The sequence below is a fragment of the Aquarana catesbeiana genome, linkage group LG13 (assembly GCF_042186555.1).
Source record: "Aquarana catesbeiana isolate 2022-GZ linkage group LG13, ASM4218655v1, whole genome shotgun sequence".
NCBI classification, from domain to species: Eukaryota; Metazoa; Chordata; class Amphibia; order Anura; family Ranidae; genus Aquarana; species Aquarana catesbeiana.
In genome coordinates, this window is record NC_133336.1 from 204090147 (window position 1) to 204114426 (window position 24280).

The window sequence follows — 24280 nt, forward strand, 5'->3', positions numbered from 1 at the left end:
AAACGACAAATGGCCTGGATGGAAGCGTCAAGGCTAAAGAGTGACATCATATGTTTTCAAGAGACACACTTTATTGCAGACAAACCCCCAGCATTCAGTAATCGCAGATTTCCCCGAGTTTTCACAGCAAACGGCCCAAAGAAAAAAGGAGGCGTAGCAATTGCCATAGGAGACAATATCTCATTCTCAGAAATCACAACTCATCTGGACACTTCAGGCAGGTATATCATACTAGTATGCGAAATTTCTGCAGTAAAGTACACTCTGGTTAACATATACCTGCCAAACAACAACCAATTGAGATTCCTTAAAAAAATTTGGAAAAAAGTAGAATCCCTGAAACAGGGTCATGTAATCTTGTGCGGAGATTTCAACGCAATACCTGACAAAACCATTGACTGCACTAACCCTAAGCAAGTGACTTACCGAAGAACAACACTGGGAAAATGTATCAACACATCAGAACTATTCGACGTATGGAGATGCCAACATTCTTCAGAGAAGGATTTTACCTTTTTTTCTAATGTGCATAACACCTACTCGCGCATAGATTTATTTTTGGTAGACAAATTTTTATTACAGAAAATTGTAAAATCAGACATTGATATTATATCCTGGTCTGACCATGCTCCAGTTTCCATTAGCGTGGGAGGGAGGAATGCCGAGACAGGAGCGAATAGATGGCGGAACGACATTTTTACTATGTCCAAACCAGAAAATCTTAAATCACTTAGAAGTTCACTAAAAGAATTTTTTGAAATTAATGCTCCTTCGGTATCTGACCCTTTCACGCTGTGGAACACTCATAAGGTGGTCATGAGAGGACTTTTAATACAACTAAGCGCTAGGGCCAAGAGGCAGAGGGCGGCGAGGGTTAATGACCTGCTCAATAAAATGAAGTCCCTAGAATCATCCAACAAACAAAATTCTACCCAAAAGACAAGAGACCTATTATTCTATGCCAGACAAGAATTAAGAACCACCCTGGTTTCTCAGCAGGAGAACCGCCTTCGCACCTTAAAAGCACAAAACTACCGTTGCAGCAACAAGGCGGGGAAACTGCTGGCAAACCAATTAAAAGAAAAAATGGCAAAACAAAGAATTCCGCACATAGAGAACCCAAAATCAAAAAAAAAAGTCTTTAACCCCAAAGAAATAGCAGACGCTTTCTGTGACTACTATGAGGCATTATACAACCTCAAGGACGACCCTAACACATCCCAACCTTCAGACAATCTGATCTCAGAATTTCTGGAAGCCATAAACCTTCCAAAAGTCCCACAACCAGCACTTAACAAACTAAACTTACCCTTTACTACCCATGAAATTGAGAAAACAATTAAAAACATGCCTCATGGTAAGTCACCAAGACCAGATGGCTATTCATCTGAATATTATCAACTGTTTCAAACGGAATTATCCCCTTACCTAAAGCAGGTCTTTGATGCCGCAATGTCCAATGCCTCGTTCCCAAAAGATATGTTAACTGCTACTATTATAACGCTGCCAAAACCCGGTAAGGACTTCTCTGCTCCACAAAATTTCAGACCCATCTCTTTGTTGAATGTGGATGTGAAATTATACGCTAAGATTATAGCCAATAGATTGTCTTTGTTATTACCAGTTCTCATCAATCAAGACCAAGTGGGTTTTGTATCAGGCAGGCAAACGAATGACGCTACTAGGAGAATGGTAAATATAATCCATCTTGCGGAGGAGTCTCGAAGGCCTTCTCTGCTCCTTACTTTGGATGCGGAGAAGGCCTTTGATAGAGTCCACTGGAGATATTTGGCCAGGGTACTAGAGAAATTCGGTCTGATAGGCCCAATTCAGCAGGCAATTCTAGCCCTGTACTCATCCCCATCAGCATATGTTTTCACCGAAGGTTTGTTCTCTAGAAATTTTCAAATAACAAATGGGACAAGACAGGGGTGCCCATTGTCACCCTTAATCTTCGCATTGATTATGGAACCACTAGCAGAAACAATTAGAAGTAACACAATGATCAGAGGCATCCCATCCCAAGATAATGAACACAAAATATCATTATTCGCAGATGACGTTATCTTAACACTATCTGACCCGTACAAATCATTAAAAGCAGCACACGCAACACTAACACAATTCAGCAAAGTAGCATATTATAAAGTTAATGCCTCCAAATCCAGTATTTTAGGAATAGCAATTGACAAAACCACTAAATCAACCATGCAAAAAGACTTCCCATACCCATGGTCCACAGATTCTATCTCCTACCTAGGATTACAACTAACAACACCCGTAGCCAAACTATTCCAACTCAACTACCAACCTTTATTGAATGACTTCAAAAAAGATATTCTTAAATATCAGAAACTTCACCTTTCATGGCACGGCCGCCTAGCAGCATATAAAATGCTACTTTTACCAAAACTAATGTACCTCTTCAGGGCCCTCCCAATACCTATCCCAACCCCATTCTTCAAAGCTATGCAAACACAAATGACAAACTTTATCTGGGAAGGCAAAAGAACTAGATTCCCAGCCCAAATGCAAGGGAAACACAAAGAGGTGGGAGGTCTAGGAATTCCAAATCTAAAAGACTATCACGCTGCAGCAATTCTAGATCAACTGAGAAACTGGTTTAGCCAAAAAGAGACAAAACATTGGTGCCAACTAGAACAAAACTGGATTTACCCCAGATCCCTTCAATCACTTATACTAGCACACAACATACATCCAATCGTAGTTCAAATTAACCATCCCACTATACAGGCCACTTTACAGGCATGGTCTCATCTAAAAAAGTTCACCAATCCCAAAGCGAGCCACACGGAAATTCCTATCCCACTAGAAGCACTTCACTGGCTGATCCCGAATGTCTCCTTGACACAATGGCACAAAGTAAACATTCTATTACTGGAAGACATAACAAGTACAATCAGTGTAGCTCCTTTTGGTGTACTGCAGGAAAGATTCAACCTAAACCCCTCAGAATTCTTGACATACCTACAGATAGTTTCATGGTTTAAGACATGGAAAGTATCTGACTCTCAAATCCCAACACAAGCATGGAAATATCTTCAATCCACCAACCTAAAAGCAAAAGGCATATCCCAGATGTATACCCTAATCCATGACAAAAGAACATTCACGAAATTCAATACTCTAAATAGATGGGAGACAGAACTGGGCCAAAAATTCACTGATAAACAATGGTCACTAGCATTCCAGTGTAACCGCAGATTCTTGAGGTGCTCCAACTATGAGGAACTGGCGGCAAAATTATTAGCAAGATGGCATTACACGCCATACATGATGGCGAAATTCTCCAGTGAAAACTCTAACTTGTGCTGGAGAGGGTGCGGGCAGGTGGGAACCCTGGTCCACATGCTCTGGTCTTGCCAGCATATTAGAAGCTTCTGGTCAGAAATATTCAAATTAATAGCGAAAACCACAGGTGTTTTCACCACACCTTCAGCTGAGAAAGCAATTTTAAGTATAAACATGGTAGACTACCCTATCCTAGTCAGATCAATAGCGATGCATATTCTATTTGCTGCCAGGTCCTTATTGGTGAGCAGATGGAAATCCAATGAAATCCCAAGCGTAAGAGAACTGAAAACAAAAATCAATATAATTTCTGAGTATGAAAAAATAATGGCATTCAAAGATGGCACTCAAGCAAAATACACGTCTAATTGGAATATATGGAACACAATGTACCAAAGCTTGGTATAATCTGTTACCTGTAGTGGGACACCCACATAAGATAACCATTTCCTTCCTTTCCTTTCTTTGTTTTTTTTTATTTAGTTTTGCTTTTCTTCTTCCTTTATCTCTTAACAGTTTTTGCACTAATGGTGTGTTGATCTAACACCATAATCTTTACCTCAACGGGTTAATACAAAACAAGGAACAAGTTTGATTAAGTATCACATATTCATTAAAGATAAGTACTTACGGGGGCGTGGCCTGGACGGAGACCGAGATGGCAGCATAAGCCAAGAGCTCCTGCGATCCGGGGACAGATCTTAGCTTGAAGGGGAGCCCACACCCTGAATTCAGCATGAGCAGATCCACCCGGAGTTCCTCATCGTCTCGGATCACACTAGATCCAGGTACGCAGCTGAGCAGAAACATCCCTGACATATTCCGCACCCAAAGACTGTCCGCACACGCGGCCTCACAGGCCCAGGCGCCGACCTCTCCTACTGAACTATCCGACATGCAGACCATGAGTTCTGCCACTCCCACAACCGATACCGGACGAGCACACATGCTAAACCTGTTCGACCTGGAAAAAGTAGCATCGGACATTAAAAGCACGGTGACGGCAGCTATTGCTGACTTAAAGTCGGACATGCAGGCGATCGCACACCGCATTGACACGGTAGAACAAACAACCGTGACTCACGCAGCAGCCATCCGCCAGGTCCAATCTGCCTATGATTCACAACTCTCCCAAATATTCGATCTCCATAGGCACGTCGAGGACCTCGATAATCGCGGCCGACGCCATAACATAAGAGTAAGGGGGATACCTGAAAGTATTGACCCAAACTCAACACAGCAAACCCTGTGTACTCTATTCAATGACCTAATAGGACGGCCTGCAGACTCACCCATAGATATGGAGAGGGCCCACCGTGCTCTACGTCCCCAGCCCAGGGAGAATGAACCACCCAGAGATATTGTGTGTTGTCTGGTTAACTTTCCCCTTAAAGAGGAAATCTTACGGAAAGCCAGGGAAAGAGGCCGAGTAATCTTTAATGGGACCGAAGTAAAGCTTTTTCAGGACTTATCACAGATTACACTACAAAACAGAAGAGCCCTAAGACCTTTATTAGATGCACTACGCGCCAGGAACATCCAGTATCGCTGGAAATTTCCCTTTGCCCTAACTGCGTCCACCAGGGGACGCTCTGCCATTCTCCGCACACCAGAGGACCTGAAGAACTTCTGCGATCAACTCGATATCCCACGGATTGAGCTTCCGGAATGGTATGACCTCTTCTTCCCTTCGGAGCCATGGCATCCGGTTACCCTCAACCCATCCCCGAAAGCACCACGCCAGAGATCACGCAGACGCAAGGCAGGATCGGCATCCCCGAAAGCACACTCATCCCGTCGAGATCTCTACCAACGAAGCCCTGCTTGTGCTCCGCTGTCCCCCCCGGGACGCAATCATCCGGAGGACTGACGTCACCCGCCCAGCCATGCCGCAGCAGCAGTGAGTTACTGTCTTAACCCCCGCTGAACACTTCCCCCTGATCTCCTATCGTGCTTTAAGCCATATATCAGGAATGCAACTTCTTGTTATCCCCTGTCACTTCTCACCCTCACCCGATTCGCCCCTACCCGACTTTTCCCTTGTACGATATACAGGCACTTTCTCACGTCTCACAAACTGGTCAAGTCTCCCTCTGGAAAATGACATTCAGGACCTAGAAGATCAGATCTTCAAATCCCCCCCTCCCCCCTCCCCCCCCTTTTTTTTTTTTTTTTTTTTCTTTTCTGTTCTTTTTAGGCCTTGAGTAATCTTGCCGGGGGTGGAGGTACAGCAGACCTTACCGATCTTTTCCACAAATGCACACACCCCAAAACCACTTAACTCGAATAGCTTACAGAGCGGACTGGGGTCTGCCTTCCCTCTACCTCCGTAAGATAAGGTTGAGTACTTCTTCATTACCCACAATAGAAGATAAAGCATGTTTATCATTAACAGTTAAAAACAATGTTTAAAGAGCGATATCATTAAGGTATATGATTTTATGTATTTAGCAAAGGTAAACGCATGGCTATCCTGACCACCAGGGACGGGGTCCTTACCCGATCCGAAGAGCCCCTTAGGGGGGTTCCAACCTCTCACTTTGATCTTAACCACTTCCCACGCAACCTATACTTGTAGTGGGTAGGAGAGTTTTCACTAACCTGGACGTCCCTGGTCCTCAGTGAGCTATCCACCTATCACAGGAACTAGAACACATACAATAAGCTCTACCTGATGAATGGGTTCCCCATAGGGGGTATCTAATAAGCTATAACCTTACAACCTCTTGATCGCGTATTATGATCCTGCCATTCAAATGTGGATAAAAAATTTTTTTTTTTTTTTCTTCTTTCTTTTTAGTATCCCCTGTCCCACACCATCCATCCTCCCTCTCCCTCCTCCCTTCCTTCCCTCTTCCTCCCAACGTCCCCTACATCTACTCCCCCCACCCATCCAGCCCTCCCCTCCTTCACCCTCACCTTTGACCCCCCTCACGAGAACTGCCATTTTAGCTTTCACCTCTAAAGATAGTGATTAGCTTTCCACCTAGCAGGGGAAAAATTTATGTTCGATATATCTCCCATAATGTGCACCGGATAGCGGTTATCAGTATTCTTGTTATTATTTTTAGGTCTGTTCTAGGGGTATTACACTGTTATTTTCTCCCCTATGTTGGATAAACTCAATACATGGCTGATTAGGTAACGGTTACAACCTATAGGCTACCTCTACTATGTTGTATTAAGTTTTTGTTTTTCTGAGGATTGTATTATGTTTCTATTCACGGATCACCTTCCGTGACACCGGTGGCTCAAAAGTAGAATATAATGTTAAGTGGGCTCCCCCTTAAAATCACATAAACACAAAATTACAAACCTTCAACTTATATTTCTCCACTTAAGCAGAGAGGCGGATCTGTCCCCCGATCCACACCCGATTGAGGTTCCCCGTCTTTTCTCGCTCCCCCACACAGCAAGTCCCTAAGGACACCAGCTGATACTCCAGAACTCCTTTTTTCTCCCCCTAGGCGAGGCAGATTTTCTAAACCTCGCCTCTGGTGTATCTTCCCTACTCGATTCCTACCTTTTCCCTTGTCCTATCTTACCCTACTTACTCCTCTTTTTTCTCTCCTCCTCTTCTTACCACTTTCTTTTCTCGTTCCCTTCCTTCGTTGCTCCCTACACTCTAAACCAACTTTTACTTTATTTCTCCGCATCCCTCCTCCCCCTCTCTTCTCTCCTCTTCCCCCTCCTTTTTCTTCTCCCTCCCTTTGCTATTTTTCTCTCTCTCTTGTTCGGCTTCTTGGCTCCGGGGGTTCACTAACCCTGTTCAGCCCCCCCCCTGACAACCCCCCCACATTATCCTCCACTACTGACCGAATTACACTTTGGTGGGGCCTGACCCCCAGACGCAAACAAGTGTATAACCATGCATTCGAAATCATTACCTGATCTTTCATTAACGCTAAAATGTATATCCCTCAACGTGAAAGGTCTTAACCTTCCTGAGAAACGCTCCCAGGTCTTGACATCTCTCTCTAAACATAAAGCCCATTTTATTTTTTTGCAAGAGACCCACTTCCGCTCCGACACAATACCTAAGCTTACCAACAATACATATCGTATAGCTCACCACGCCACCAACCCAGATGCCAAAACGAAAGGTGTCTCAATATTAATCTCCAAACATGCAAACTTTTTTCTCTCAGACTCATTAATTGACCCGGCGGGTAGATATATCTTCCTTAAAGGGAAATACGCAAATAAACCAATCACATTGGCAAACGTCTATTGTCCCAATGAACATCAAGTCTCCTTCTTCAGAGACATCTGCGACCGACTGACAACCTTCCAGGAAGGATTAGTTCTCCTTGGAGGAGATTTCAACGTACCCTTAAATCCACTAATGGACTCATCATCAGGCTCTTCTGCCCTAACATACAAGGCCCTACGCCAGATCAAAACCCAATTGCAAAACCTGACTCTTCATGACACATGGCGCACACTATCACCCACAGTAAAAGATTACACATTTTTCTCTGCCCCACACCAAAAATATTCCAGAATAGACTACTTTTTCCTCTCCCAATCCGATCTCTCTTTTTTAAATCAATCTACGATAGAACCCATGTTTTTATCAGACCACCACCCCATCACGGTCACTTTAACCTTCCCTGAAATCCAACCCCGAACTAAAGTATGGCGATTTAACCCTTCACTGCTGGGGGATCCGGTCTCCCTAGATCACATACGCACATGCATCCTCAACTACTTTGCTGAGAATGCGTCACCTGAGATATCTCCTATCTCCCTATGGGAGGCTCATAAGTGTGTGGTCCGGGGGGAGCTGATGTCACTGGCAGCTAAAACCAAAAAACGGAACCAAGAACTTATTAACTCACTTATCGGAACAATTAAATCCCTGGAAAGAGCACACAAACAGACACAAGCAGCCGCCACTTTACAAGAACTATCCCACGCACGCTCTCTCTTAAAAATAGAACTGGACAGACGCTCTAGTAGACGCTACATTCTTTCCCAGAGAATCTTTTACGAGCAAGGGAACAAGTGTGGCCGCCTGCTGGCACGTTCGGTCCAATCTTCTAAAACCTCTACCAGAATACATCACCTACGCAATTCCAAGGGGGATCTTCTGGTCAAGAACGAGGAAATAGCTAGAGAATTTGAGACTTTTTACTCAAAACTATATAACTTATGTCCTGATCAAAGGTCTCAAAACGCACAGAAAACCCGATCTGACCTCATTAAATCCTTCCTCTCCAAATATAGCCCCAAGCCTATATCACCCCAACTTAAACTAGAACTTGATAAACCCATATCTTTAACTGAAATTGATGTGGCAATTAAACAAATGAAACTTGGCAAAAGCCCTGGTCCCGACGGATACACTCTCCAATACTATAAAACATTCGCAGACATTCTTTCCCCTACACTCTTAGCCACATTCAACACATTAGCTGATGCCCAATTTGATCCCTCCAGGATGCTAATGGCCCATATCACGGTCATACCAAAAGAGGGTAAAGATCCTTCATTAGTCGCGAACTACAGGCCAATATCCCTATTAAACGTAGACATCAAATTGTACGCAAAAATCCTTGCTACTAGACTACTCCCCTTAATACCAAACCTTATATCCCTGGACCAGGTGGGGTTTGTCCCGGGTAGAGAAGCCCGAGACAACGTAATCCGCACGTTAAACTTACACCACTGGATTTCGGCCACTAAAACCCAGGGCTTTCTTCTCTCTCTAGATGCCGAGAAGGCGTTTGACAGGGTGGCCTGGGACTACATGTACGAAACTCTCTCGGCGATTGGGATCGGAAACCGTATGCTTTCCTCTATTATGGCCCTGTACTCTGGTCCCTCCGCTGCAGTTAGAGTCAACGGCCTCCTGTCGGGCGCCTTCTCGGTCAAGAACGGGACACGTCAGGGATGCCCCCTATCACCACTTCTATATATCCTTACCTTAGAGCCCTTCCTCAACAAACTAAGAAACAATCCTGATATTCGGGGCATTGTGGTAAAAGGGAGAGAGTACAAGGTTGCGGCATTCGCCGACGACATCTTGCTCTCATTACAAGCTCCCCGTGTCTCTCTCCCAAATCTTCTACAGGAAATCGATCTCTTTAACAAAATATCCAACTTAAAGATCAACCACACTAAATCACAGGCCCTGAATATCTCACTTCCCCCCCAAGAAGTGACAAGCTGCCAGGAATCCTTTCCGTTTCAATGGCAAAAAAATGCCCTCACCTACCTGGGAATACAAATCCCACCCATTTTATCAAACCTATACACACTGAACTTCCAGGTAGCTCTTCTTAAAGCCCAAAATTTCCTTAAGGAATGGAAGACGTTAAATGTTTCCTGGTTTGGACGAGCAGCTTTAATTAAAATGCTTATCTTACCGCGCCTTCTTTACCTCATACAAACAATACCTATAGCCCTACCAATTAACTTTTTCACAACATATCAAAAAATATGCTCAACTTTTTTATGGAGGGACTCCCCCCCCCGCATTAAATATTCTAGACTCACCTTACCCAAATCCAGAGGCGGAATAGGACTGCCAGATCTGAACAAATACTATAGTGCAAGCCATCTCACGAGGATAGCAGATTGGAATATCCACTCCCTTAAGAAATCCTGGATTCCCCTAGAAAATGCTGTGTCACATCTTCCTTTACACTTAATCCCATGGTTACCCCCTAAGCACTGGCCACAATCAATAATGACACACCCACTAATCTATCCATCCCTATTAGCATTCAAAAAAGCATCACTTAAGGGGAACTTAGCCTCAATCCCGGGCCCCTTAACTTCCCTGAGAGGAAATCCTGATTTCCCCCCAGGCTCCCACACTAACTTTCTACAGAAAGAATGGCCACATGAAGACGTTCTAATCATGCACTTCTATCAGGATGGGAAAATCACGCCCCATGAAAAACTCATAGAAATATCCAAAACCTCTGCATTTTCCTTCTGGACTTACAGGCAAATCAGACACTTTCTGGAATCCCACGCCAATCAAACCCACGGGATTAAACAGCTCACTCAGTTTGAAACCCTGTGTCACCGTAAAATCCCACAAAGACACCTCGGTATGAGGAAAGAGGAGGGGTGGAAAGGGAAGAGGGGGAAGGGGAAGGGAGAGCGAGGAAGTGGGGGGGGGGAAAGGGAAGGGCTAGGCAACGACCCTCCTCAAGGGGTGGGATTTTAAGGAAAAATTGGCTGAGTTGTGTAGGTAAGCATAATGAACAATCAGCTAAAATAATAATATTTATTGAACAACAATGTAAGAAAATGTAAACAATACATATGTGAACATATAATTTTCCAGTAGTGACATCAACGATTCGTGCGTGACTAGAGCCTAGCCACAAAGACACCTCATCTCTCTTTTGTACACTCTGCTAAATGACCCCTTGACACCCACAATCTCACCTTCCCAGAGTGCATGGAACAGAGACCTTCCGACACCCTTAACTAATGAGGAATGGAATAAGGTCCATGAGTACATACACAAAGGTTCTCTGAATGTAACTACACAAGAAAATGGATACAAGATAGCTACTAGGTGGTATAGAACCCCCTCCAGACTTCACAAATTCAAATCCACTATTCCCAACACTTGCTGGCGTTGTGGAGTGGAGGTGGGTACAATGCTCCACATATGGTGGGACTGCGCAATCCTCCAGCCCTTTTGGAAGGAGGTCCACAAATTAATAACACAAATTACCACATTTACTCTTGACTATACTCCAGCCCAATACCTTCTACACCATACCTCATTATCCAAACGAAACTACTTCAAATCCCTAGCGATGCATCTGGTGAATGCTGCTAGATTATGCATCCCTAAACACTGGCAATCAACATCGGTTCCATCAATTGGTGAATGGTGTACAAGAATTTCCAAAACGAAAGACATGGAAGAGCTCATTCACGTTTCTCAGGACAGGACTCAGAAGTTCACGGCCACATGGTCCTGTTGGATACACTTCACGACCACTGAGGGATACCGCCAATACCTTCCACGAGCCTCCACACAAACATAACTGTGTTCACTCAGGAAGGCACCCCTGCTGGTGCCTCTCCTGCAGGGTTTGGGGGGGGAGGACTTGGTCACACCCCGGAGCCACCCTCTTCTACTGTCACTTGCCTTACTTCCAAACGCAACCCTCTCTACCCCCTCTTTTCTTTAATATACACCTCACTCGTCGCACTAAACCCCTTCCCCTTCCCTCCCTACCTAATACGACTCTCTTTAACCCATGACTCACTTTAGGCTCCCACATCTACAATCCTGGGGGTCTACCCACCTTTTCATCCTGTCCTCTCTTTACTATTTTACTCTTTCACCTTGAAGAACTCCTCCCTTATTCTCTTGAGTACTCCCCCATCCCTTCTTTCCCCGCTTTTCTTCTTTTTTTCCCTACCTCTTCCCTCTTCCCCCTCCTTCTCTACCCCCCTCCCCCTTTTCTCCTCTCCTTTCCTCCTCTCTTTACTTTTTAGACTACTCTATTCTCCCTTCTTTAGTTTGCAACCATTGTACAGTGATCTTATGTATACTAGGCCCTTTGATGAGGGCACCCACTTGTCGATCCGGGAACTTCGAGACTTCTAACATTTATGCCCGGGGGGGTATCGACGTTCTCTGAACCTTACCCGGGACTGGCCCGGTGCTCGGCTCTCCCCTTAATACTCGCCGAATGATGATGTGAGTGGGGGGAGCTCGGCACTGGAATATAACACTTTGTTAAGAAGTTCCACGTTTTTGGCTTCCAACATTAACATAAATCCCTCTCCAGATCAACCGCCTACTAACATTTTGTTGGAAAACATATGAATCCAATGTTATTTGTTCTTTAAGCTAAATGACTTTTGTACAAGATTCTATGTACGATTTCTGTATGTGATATATTTTTCTCTTCATAATAAAATCTTTATGGAAAAAAAAAAAAAGATAAGTACTTACATATGTTTTACAAAACGGCATAGTTTACCAACACTGTTGTTGATAACATTGACAACAATACATTCACTGAAAATTACAAGTGATATTATATGTGGACTCATATTCAATATGTCTGTATCATTTGTTTTTTCTTTGTATCATTAACCAACTTCGGCTGAAGAAACCTGATGTATCTTCTTAATTTGTACGCATGTTAAATTTCAATAAAAATTATTCTTAAAAAAAAAAAAAAAAAACATTTATTTATTGACCAGAAATCTGTAGAAGAATGCTATACCTGACTCCAGCTGGGCTCCTCCACTTCTTCCTGGCTGGAAGGCCCAGGTTGGACATCAGAAGCCTCAGCTGGTATGGAAGGAAGCGTGGAAGGAAGAGTGGAGAGGGATTCCCTGACTTCAGTCTGGTCTGACAGAAATCGCAGTCTCTCGTAGTACCACAGCCTGGGGACATAAATGTCATCTGCTGCAGCTCCAGATCTCTGGGAATCTGTGACCTTCTTGCTCTCCCTAAGATATGTGCTCCTCAGGCCACCAATTTAAGCTTTCAAATAGGTGATGGTTGCTGTGGGGACCACCGGCTTCACCAACTCCAGCAGTTTCTCCAGCGCTGCCTGCCTCTTCTGTTTGTGGTTATAATGGGGGTGTCTGACCTGCCACAGACAGGGCAGCTCTCTGTACTTGTCAATAAACAGGGGCAGGAAATTGTGGTCGTTGAACCCATCCATTTTCTCTGCAAGACACAACACAAGACAAACCCTAATGTCAGGCCAAACTCCCCTAATCTTGTTACAATATAGGCTTCCATTTCGAAGCAGTATAGGCCCAAGTTTAGATCCTACCTTCGTTAGCACGATCGGCGTCTCCGATGCTCCTTCCTCCGCTCACAGATCGTACGTAAGACGCGCGCGTTACGATTTATACACACTGCGCATGCGTATAACTCCGTCCGCCCCTGAAGTTCTTTCTAGTCTATTCCCCGCCCCTTTTCGTTCGGCGCAGTGGGGGAAGAGCACATGGCGGATAGACAGCAGGTGCTTGCTAACTGTAGCAACGAGGAGGAGGAGGAGGAAAGGCCGGAGCCTGAAACGTCCCGATCCATAAGGAGATTAAAGGACTCAAATATGTCCTTTGGGGAGATGTTGGAGATGGTGGACATCCTGAAGAGGGCCGACTATGAGGGAAATTATGGGCCTTACCCCAACACCAATGTCTGAAAGGCCAAGATCATGGCGAAAGTGGTCAGGAGTCTGCACCGGAATTTTGGGGTACAACGATCCAAAGATCAGCTCAGGAAGCGGTGGTCGGACCTCAAATTACGAGAACATGAGCAGTACAGAAACATCCGGAGAGTGCTGCAAAAAAGTAAGTAGTTGTGCTGTGTTCCTATTCTTTTGGTGTTTATTACGTTTGTGCTGCTCCATGTGCTTTTAGGAACTGTTGTACAGTTTAAAATGGCAACTTTCATGTTCATGGGCACATTATTCGTTCGGATCACACATTTTTATTTCGGACAATAAAATACCATTGTTTAGGCCATATGCATTTGGCCACCATTTTGACGCCCTATACTTGTCTTCAAAGAATTGGGTTGTGTAGATGGCTTTGTTACTAGAATGAAATGCAAACTAGATTGTGTGTAAGGAGAGGACACTGAGCAGCTGTTTTCACATCTGGACACTGGAGCACTAGTGTGGGACACAAGAACACCCTTTTTATTAGGGGGCCCACACAGGTGCTCCAGTGTATACTATAGGGGGGTCTCCATCTGTGAAGCTTGTACCAAACAGGTAAAGTATTGCAGCTTGACAAAGGACACTAAAAAAGCTACATCTTGGAACTCTGCTAAAATTGACAATTGTACCCCACTTCCAAGCAATGTTTCATCTTTATAGTTCTGCCATAAAATATCTGTGTGCTAATTATACCATTTTTGTTTTACATAGGGGAGCAAAGACTCGGAGGACACCCCTCATCCGAGGAGACCAGAGCCCCCCCCTCTGGAAGAAGGGGAAATCCCCCCAACACAAGATGAGCAGGAGGAAGAAGACGTGGTGGAACTAGTCACCACAACAGGTGAGTGTCTGCAACCACAGGCTCAGATAAGAGATGGATGGCGGCATTTTTTTTAAACCTAATTTATTTTGGGGTTCCTCTCTTTTTAGGTGATCGTGAGGGTGTGGATGAAGATCCTTTCACATCCGAAAGTGCCCAGATCCTGATCGGGGAGATCATGGGGTGTAATTTACAATTGGAAAACATCAAGCAAAACATCAATGATGTTATTCCAAAATATAAAAACATCATTGATGTTTTGGGGCGAGTTTAAAGCCCCTCCAAATCACTTTCTTCTTTTGTGTGCTACAATGTGCGAAATGTTTTTGTGATTTTTCCCTAAGCCAAATTTGGAGGATGCACACAGTGTGCCAACATGTGCTATCTGCCATCACGGGAGATCAATGGACGCATTTTGGGGGTGCAACGCCTTCCTCAATAATAAAGTAGCGGTGAGGAAGGGCTTTCTCCCCCAAAACACGTCCCTTGATCCCCCGTGATGGCAGATAGCACATGTTGACATTGGGAAATTTGTGTGCATCTTCCAAATTTGGCTTTTCCTGGAGTGATTTCCCCCCATCTGAACGCAATATCAAACACAGTTCCTAAATACTCATGTCTGATATTGCCTTCACGTTCTACCAAATGTGACGTTTGTAAGATCAAGATTTGTGTCTTTCTTGTGGGTTTTACAGAGGCCTGTTTTCTATAAAATGCACATTTTGATTTTGGATAATGACACCACAAAAATTGTTATACAACAAACATGTCGGTTTGTCAAAAAAACCTTTGGTAAATGCACATGTGATTGTGCTGGTATTAAAAAGATTGTTCATCAAGAATGTGTGGATTATTGTCTCAATGCTACAACACTTTTGGGGTGATGTAATTGTTGTTTGATGAGAAAATGGGGGTAATTTCCTAAGAGCAAATACTCTTTGCACTACAAGTGCAGTTTCAGTGTAGTAGTGCAAAGTGTCTTTGCATTTAGTAAATAACAGCCAACAGTGCTTTGTATAAGGTTACACAATCACGACATTTTCTGAACTCCACACATTTCTGTCAGGGTCAGCTAAAACAAACACAAGCAGTAAATGTCCACAAAGAAGAGCCTGGGGGGAGATGCCTGTCGAGAACTTGAGGTCCTGCAGGCTTCTCCCTGTGGCCAAATACCGCAGGGTAGCGACCAACCTCTGCTCCGGAGTGATGGCTTGCCTCATGCAGGTATCCTGCCTGCTGATATAGGGGGTCAGCGAAGCCAACAGACGGTGAAACACGGGGTCCGTCATCCGGAGAAAGTTCCTGAAATCATCAGGATTATTCACACGAATCTCACGGAGCAAAGGCATATGAGAGAACTCGTCACGCTGAAGCAACCAATTCTTGGTCCATGAACTCCTCCCCACCCTGTTCATGGACTGGACTTGTGTCAAGGTCAGGACCCCAACACCAAGCCCCCGCACAGCACAAACTCTACGAGGAGTACGCATACGAAACATGGCTAGAAAACGGTCGGCTGCTCAGAACGAAGTAACAGAACGCACTGAAGAACAGCAAGGCCTGTGAAGAGCGACCTGAAAAACAGTAACGAACGAACAAGAATACAATGACTAAGTCACGCGGAACTTGCTGCACGCACTGAAGAGCAGATACAAACCCACAAGCACAAACTGAACAGCAGAAAACGATCTGAAAGCCACGAGTCTGAAAAAGCGCAAATCGTCTCTCACCAAACTTTTACTAACACGAGATTAGCAAAAGGAGCCCAAAGGGTGCCGCGCTTGGTTCTGAACCGGCCTTTTCTAGTCTCGTCGTACGTGGTGTACGTGACCGTGTGGTTGGCGATTGGAAATTCCGACAACTTTGTGCGACCGTGTGTACGCAAAACAAGTTTGAGCCAACATCCGTCTGAAAAAATCCTAGGATTTTGTTGTCGGAATGTCCGAACAATGTCCGACCGTGTGTACGGGGCATCAGTGTAGGGCTCTATACATAGAATTATATTATACTATTTGTACTTCTATATCAGACTTCCTGCTGGCGGCTGGTTTTCATTCATTCGATTTGCACAAAGTTGTTCATGTTTTTTAGCACAGATATTAAATGTTTTATATTTTTATATCCAGCTTTAGAGAACTGTCTGATATTGGTGATATATAAAGACAACCAGGAGATGAAATATATCTCCATTATTAGGTTTATGTAGTTTAGACATACACTATATTACCAAAAGTATTGTGACACCTGCCTTTACAAGCACATGAACTTTAATGGCATCTCAGTCTTAATCCTCGTACACACGATCAGATTTTTGGATGACCGTTCGTCCATTTTTTGTGGCATGCTAGTCTCATATCGAAAGTGAAGAGGTTACTCTCCATATGAAAATTCCCTTCTGACAGAATACAACTTCAGAAGTGACGTGATGTGTTGAATAGTTTTGTATGTATTCTTTCGTTTCTTAGCATGCATAGTCTTGCTCTCACAATTTATTTTGGATTAAACAAAAATCAGATGCTGAGTTCACGTACGATAAAAATTTTATAGCCTGCACATCCAGCTTTTGTCGGACGAAAAATCGGAATTGGCTGTCAAAAGCACCATACTAACGATCATGTTGGATTAGAAGGCCTGGCTTGCAGTCTCCACTCTAAATAATACCAAAGATGTTCTATCGGGTTGAGGTCAGGTCTCTGTGCAGGCCAGTCAAGTTCCTCCACCCCAAACTCACTCATCTATGTCTTTATGGACCTTGCTTTGTGCACTGGCAAATCATTTGGTGGAGGGGCGATTATGGTGTGGGGGGGTATTATGGAGTGGGGGGAGGGGGGATTATGGTGTGGGGGGAGGGGGGATTATGCTGTGGGGGGTGTTTTTCAGGGGTTGGATTTGGCCTCTTAATTCCAGTGAAGAGAACTCTTAAGGCATCAGCATACCAAGACATTTTGGACAATTTCATTCTCTCAACTTTGTGTGAACAGTTTGGGGATGGCTCCTTCCTGTTCCAAAATGACTGTGTACCAGTGCACAAAGCAAGGTCCATAAAAACATGGATGAGCGAGTTTGGGGTGGAGGAACTTGACTGGCCTGCACAGAGTCCTGACCTCAACCCGATAGGACACCTTTGGGATGAATTAGAGCAGAGTCTGCGAGCCAGGCCTTCTCATCCAACATTAGTGCCTGACCTCACAAATGTGCTTCTGGAAGAATGGTCAAACATTCCCATAGACACCCTCCTAAACCTTGTGGACAGCATTCCCAGAAGAAATGAAGCTGTTATAGCTGAAAAGGGTGGGCCAACTCCATATTGAACCCTACAGACTAAGACTGGGATGCCATTAAAGTTCATGTGTGTGTAAAGGCCAGTGTCCCAATACTTTTGGTAATCTAGTGTAATAGTCCAGTATTGGATATTTAGGCTCCATGCACACTGGCTTGATACATTGCTGCTACTATAGGAGTTTTGTATTCTGCCTGTAGAAGCAGCTCCATGTTCCAAGACATACTTTGAGCTCAATGTTTAGAGGTAGGAAAAAAAACCTTCTGGTTCATGTTTCTGATTGGAGCTTTCTGGCAGAAAAAATGCAAAACTCTCCTAAACTCGTCTAAACTTTGTACAATAAAATCTCTATAAGAAAGTTTTTTTCTGCTAAGGGAACTGACATTTTTTAAGCCCAGTGTGCATGGAGCCTTATGGAGCCTAAAGATGGAAAGTGATGACATTTTCATATTTCTATATTATTTATGTGGTTTAGATATAAAACTGTCCCAGAATATTATTGTCTCAGTCAGTCCTGTTATACTCACTGTAATTCCTCTATCCGGCTTGTTGTCAGAGCTTCCATCAGATCCCTGAATTGAGGACCCTCCAGATTGTTCCCAGACAGGTCCAGTGTCCTCAGTGTCTGGTTATTTCTTATTCCAGATGCCAGGTGGGGGCAGGAACTGTCTGTCAGGTCATTATCATACAATCTGTAGAAGAAGAGAAGAATGTTACCAGAAGAAAATGAATTTCTCCCCCAGGAATGAATGTAACTATTCTCTACATGAATGGAACTCATTTCTCTTTATTGGAATCATTAATAAGAGATCACTTTATAAAACACGATTGATCATCTACACTATTGGAGGATTTCTCTTTTTGTGGATCCCAATTACTAAATGTGAGATGAGAAGTGGATGAGGTGGTGTGATCCATTCATTATTCCTGTATGGGGATTGGACCATACACACTCACACTGACCTCTAGGCTTTCACCTCCAACCTTCTGCTAAGTCTTGGATTCAGTTGTGGAGATTCACTTTGATGGTCACAGAAGTCTCACTCATGTTGTGGAAACTTCATTGATTAAAAGTGACATCATTGTACTTTGGGATTTCCTTTGAACATCATGGTGGAGGATTTGATCTTATGGTGTGGAGAAGATTTTATTATTACCGTTCTTTATTTGGAACTTTTTTGAAAATGTTGTACTAATATTGCTGCACTAATTTTATATCTGCTGATTATAAATTCTCTTCATTAGTTATCAGTGAAATAGTCTCCATACCATTGTTATATATACACTTATAGGGAGTTTTGTGATGAGGAGTCTCACTTTTATTGTTATATTGTCACATTTATATTGTGTGAATGTTATATACTAGTGCTGCAGTCTTCCATATTATACTAGATGTGATAATTCCACCAATAGGGATCAGAAATAACAATTCCATTCACTACAAAAATACTTTCATACATGTGAGGAAGGGCAGATCTCCTCCAATCTATTCACAGATACTTCAATCTATATAACATATAATGTACAAAAATACATAAACATGAAGAGCAACAAAGTTATCTCATAAATTACAAATATCAAGAGAAAGTTCATAAATGTGAAAAAGCAGAATTGCTACAAGCCATTCACCACTACTTCCATCTCCAATCACCATACAGTGACTTGTGTAGTAAGACCCCTTTCACACTGCAGAGCCGATAAAACAGCCCTAAATCGCTGGTCATTTTTGCAGTGCTTTAGTGGTGATTTAGCTGCGCTTTTCGTGCGCTAGTGGGCCGGTGACAACGGGACCTTAAAGTGGAGCTCCACCCATATTTTAAAGTAATTTCCCTCCAAATCCGCTGTGTGTGCTGATAAAGAATTGGCATATTTTTCCCTTAAACTCACTTTTATATACTGTATAGTAGTCGGCACTTCCTGTCCTCGGCCGCGGCCCAGCATTTCCTCCCCTCTCTGCAATGCCTCCTGGGATATATTTGTCATCAATCCCAGGAGACAATAGGCATCGCTGGGCCGTAGCATCGCTTTTGTTGCCATGGTTACCAAAGCTTCTCATACACAGTGATGGGCGGTGGGGGAGGCGGCTGGAGCATCTCAGCTCTGATTACATACAGAGCCCGGGGGAGGGGACAGACACACCATGTACTGATTTATAATAGAGGAATATGATGGGGCAGTTTTAAGGGGGCAATTCTGATGGGGCAGTTTTAATGAGGGCAATATGATGGAGCAGTTTTGATGGTGGCAATATGATGGGGCAGTTTTGATGGGGCAGTTTTGATGGGGGCAGTTTTGATGGGGCAGTCTTGATGATGGCAATATGATGGGGTAGTTTTGGTGGGGCGATTCTGATGGGGCAGTTTTGATGTGGGCAATTCTGATGGGGGCAGTTTTGATGGGGCAATTCTGATGAGGGCAATTTTGATGGGGCAGTTTTGATGGTGGCAATATGATGGGGCAATTCTGATGGGGCAATTTTGATGGGGCAGTTTTGATAGTGGCAATATGATGGGGCAGTTTTGATGGGGTATTTCTGATGGGGGCAGTTTTGATGGGGCAATATGATGGGGCAGGTTTGATGGGGCAATTCTGATGGTGGCAATATGATGGGGCAGTTTTGATGGGGCAATTCTGATGGGGGCAATTTTGATGGGGCAGTTTTGATGGTGGCAATATCATGGGGCAGTTTTGTTGGGGCAATTCTGATGAGGGCAATTTTGATGGGGGCAGTTTTGATGGGGCAGTTTTTATGGGGCAATTCTGATGGGGGCAATTTTGATGGGGCAGTCTTGATGATGGCAATATGATGGGGTAGTTTTGGTTGGGCAATTCTGATGGGGCAGTTTTGATGGGGCAATTCTGATGGGGGCAATTTTGATGGGGCAGTTTTGATGGTGGCAATATGATGGGGCAGTTTTAATGGGGACAGTTTTGATGGGGGCAATATGATGGGGCAGTTTTGATGGGACAATTCTGATGGTGGCAATATGATGGGGCAGTTTTGATGGGGCAATTCTGATGGGGGCAATTTTGATGGGGCAGTCTTGATGGCAATATGATGGGGTAGATTTGGTGGGGCAATTCTGATGGGGCAGTTTTGATGTGGGCAATTCTGATGGGGCAGTTTTGATGGGGCAATATAATGGGGCAGTTTTGATGGTGGCAATATGATGGAGCAGTTTTGATGGAGGCAGTTTTGATGGGGCAATTTTGATGGGGTAGTTTTGATGGGGGCAATATGATGGGGCAGTTTTTATGGGGCAATTCTGATGGTGTCAATATGATGGGGCAGTTTTGATGGGGGAAGTTTTGATGGTTCAATTCTGATGGGGCAATTTTGATGGGGCAGTTTTGATGGTGGCAATATGATGGGGCAGTTTTGATGGGGACATTCTGATGGGGTCAATTTTGATAGGGCAGTTTTGATGGGGCAATATGATGGGGCAGTTTTGATGGGGCAATTCTGATGGTGGCAATATGATGGGGGAAGTTTTGATGGGGCAATTCTGATAGGGCAATTTTGATGGTGGCAATATGATGGGGCTGTTTTGATGGGGGCAGTTTTGATGGGGAAAATTTTGATGGGGGGCAGTTTTGATGGGGCAGTTTTGATGGGGCAATTCTGATGGTGGCAATATGATGGGCAGTTTTGATGGGGCAATTCTGTTGGGGGCAATTTTGATGGGGCAGTTTTGATTTTGGCAATATGATGGGGCAGTTTTGATGGGGGCATGTGATGGGTGTTATGATACGCTTTGCTGGGGGCAATGTGATGCGATTTGTGGGGGGTGTTGTGATGCGAATTGCGGGGAGTGATGTAATGCCATTTGCGGGGGATGTTGTGAAGCAATTTGCAGGGGGCCATGTGATGCGATTTGCGGGGGTGTTGTGATGCGATTTGCGGGGGTGTTGTGATGCGATTTGCAGGGGGCGTTGTGATGCGATTTGCGGGGGTGTTGTGATGTGATTTGCGGGGGTTGTTGTGATGCAATTTTCTCAGGACAATGTGATGTCATAGAAATTCATCTTTACTTGCTCTACGCCATTTGCAGGTAGGCAATGCAAGAAATAATACAATTGTAATTTATTTACTTATTCCTGGAGGGAGGAGGGGAGGAGAGGTTTGCATAGCTAAGGGGCAGTAACTTCCTCTGACACTGCCGTAGCTATGGAAACCTGACCTGAAACCTATCACGCTGCTTGTGCTGCACTGAGCATGTGCGAGATCTACAAGGATGAGATCCAGGAAGAAATACAGTCTGGCTTCAGATGCCCACACTTAGGATGGCCACGGCCTGCTGGAAGTTTATAAAATAACAAACTAATGCTATAAACTAACAAAACGGACCTTAGTTTACAGACTAACTTTACTAGCATACATTAAGCTTGTGTATTATAGGGCTATTTTTATTTAAAAAGTATACATTCGGCCGGAACACAGCTTTAAAAAAAGAAAAAAGACCAGTTTTGCGGCGCGTTCAAAGTGCTTGGAAGTGCTGCCCATTCATTTCAATGGGTAGGGGTGTTTTGGGAGCACTATTTATAATGCTCATAACCCGCCCCAAAGATGCTGCTTGCAGGACTTTTTCTAATGTCCCACAAGCGCACCGCCCGAGTGTGAAAGCACTCATACAAATAAATGGGAGGCAGTTTTCAGGTGCTATTTCTAGTGCTAAAATGTCTGAAAACTGCCTCAGTGTGAAGGGGGTCTAACAGAAATACCAGAGATTCATCCAGATGGATTAAATCAATGCTGATCAACTTCCACCTCTTTGCAGCAACTTCAATCAACCTCCCCCACACCGGTGAGCAAACATGTCACTTACCAAAAGGTTTGTCCCCACAAGGCCCAGACACGCTTGTTTATATCCTTCCAGCAGCGCCACCCCGCTCAAGCCGGCTTCCGATGAGAACAGACTGTGCCACGGAATGTCAGACCTCCAGGTAGTATCTCCAATATCACCCGAGATATCCAGACAATGGCCACAATCACATTACATAGAAAAGAAAAAGCCTCCATAGTGCATAATCCTTAAATATATATAGAATCACAGATTGTACACTTCCATCATATACACGAGTATACAAAGAACTCAGAGCACACACCGCTCTGGACTGCAGCCGTGTATGATGGAGTCCAGGCAGTGACATGGAGGATTTTTATCTTCTATGTAATGTGATTGCGGCCATTGTCTGGACACCTCGGGTGATATTGTATTTTTGCACATTATATGTTATACAGACTGAAGTAGCTGTGAATTTTTATTATTGATCACTATTGGTGGAGTTATCACATCTACGTTAGAAGTGTTGGTATTCGAACACATTGTAGGTTGCAGATTTCTCATTTGTCTCATCACACATTTTATCACTAAGTGTAGAGCTCTATACATAGAATTATATTATACTATTTGTACTTCTATATCAGACTTCCTGCTGGCGGCTGGTTTTCATTCATTCGATTTGCAGAAAGTTGTTCATGTTTTTTAGTGCAGATATTAAATGTTTTATATTTTTATATCCAGCTTTAGAGAACTGTCTGATATTGGTGATATATAAAGACAACCAGGAGATGAAATATATCTCCATTATTATTAGGTTTATGTAGTTTAGACATACACTATATTACCAAAAGTATTGTGACGCCTGCCTTTACAAGCACATGAACTTTAATGGCATCTCAGTCTTAATCCTCGTACACACGATCAGATTTTTGGATGACCGTTCGTCCATTTTTTGTGGCATGCTAGTCTCATATCGAAAGTGAAGAGGTTACTCTCCATATGAAAATTCCCTTCTGACAGAATACAACTTCAGAAGTGACGTGATGTGTTGAATAGTTTTGTATGTATTCTTTCGTTTCTTAGCATGCATAGTCTTGCTCTCACAATTTATTTTGGATTAAACAAAAATTAGATACTGAGTTCATGTACGATAAAAATTTTATAGCCTGCACATCCAGCTTTTGTCGGACGAAAAATCGGAATTGGCTGTCAAAAGCACCATACTAACGATCATGTTGGATTAGAAGGCCTGGCTTGCAGTCTCCACTCTAAATAATACCAAAGATGTTCTATCGGGTTGAGGTCAGGTCTCTGTGCAGGCCAGTCAAGTTCCTCCACCCCAAACTCACTCATCTATGTCTTTATGGACCTTGCTTTGTGCACTGGCAAATCATTTGGTGGAGGGGCGATTATGGTGTGGGGGGGTATTATGGAGTGGGGGCAGGGGGGATTATGGAGTGGGGGGAGGGGGGATTATGGTGTGGGGGGTGTTTTTCAGGGGTTGGATTTGGCCTCTTAATTCCAGTGAAGGGAACTCTTAAGGCATCAGCATACCAAGACATTTTGGACAATTTCATTCTCTCAACTTTGTGTGAACAGTTTGGGGATGGCTCCTTCCTGTTCCAAAATGACTGTGTACCAGTGCACAAAGCAAGGTCCATAAAAACATGGATGAGGGAGTTTGGGGTGGAGGAACTTGACTGGCCTGCACAGAGTCCTGACCTCAACCCGATAGGACGCCTTTGGGATGAATTAGAGCAGAGTCTGCGAGCCAGGCCTTCTCATCCAACATTAGTGCCTCACCTCACAAATGTGCTTCTGGAAGAATGGTCAAACATTCCCATAGACACACTCCTAAACCTTGTGGACAGCATTCCCAGAAGAAATGAAGCTGTTATAGCTGAAAAGGGTG

At 43.9% G+C, this 24280-nt stretch overlaps 1 protein-coding gene across 2 annotated transcripts in view; it reads right to left on the reverse strand.

Moving 5' to 3' along the window:
* Nucleotides 1-12572: 12572 nt before the first annotated feature.
* Nucleotides 12573-24280, reverse strand: part of LOC141117739 (NACHT, LRR and PYD domains-containing protein 3-like) — a 498266-nt gene continuing 486558 nt past the window's right edge. The window contains exons 12-13 of one of the 2 annotated variants that reach the window (XM_073610753.1): nt 18112-18276; nt 12573-12982 (exon numbers count right to left, since the gene is read on the reverse strand). In XM_073610753.1, coding sequence (XP_073466854.1) covers nt 12934-12982; nt 18112-18276 — 214 coding nt within the window. In that variant the 3' untranslated portion in view covers nt 12573-12933. The remainder of the gene's footprint in view (nt 12983-18111; nt 18277-24280) is intronic. The other variant, XM_073610752.1, reaches the window with a different exon arrangement.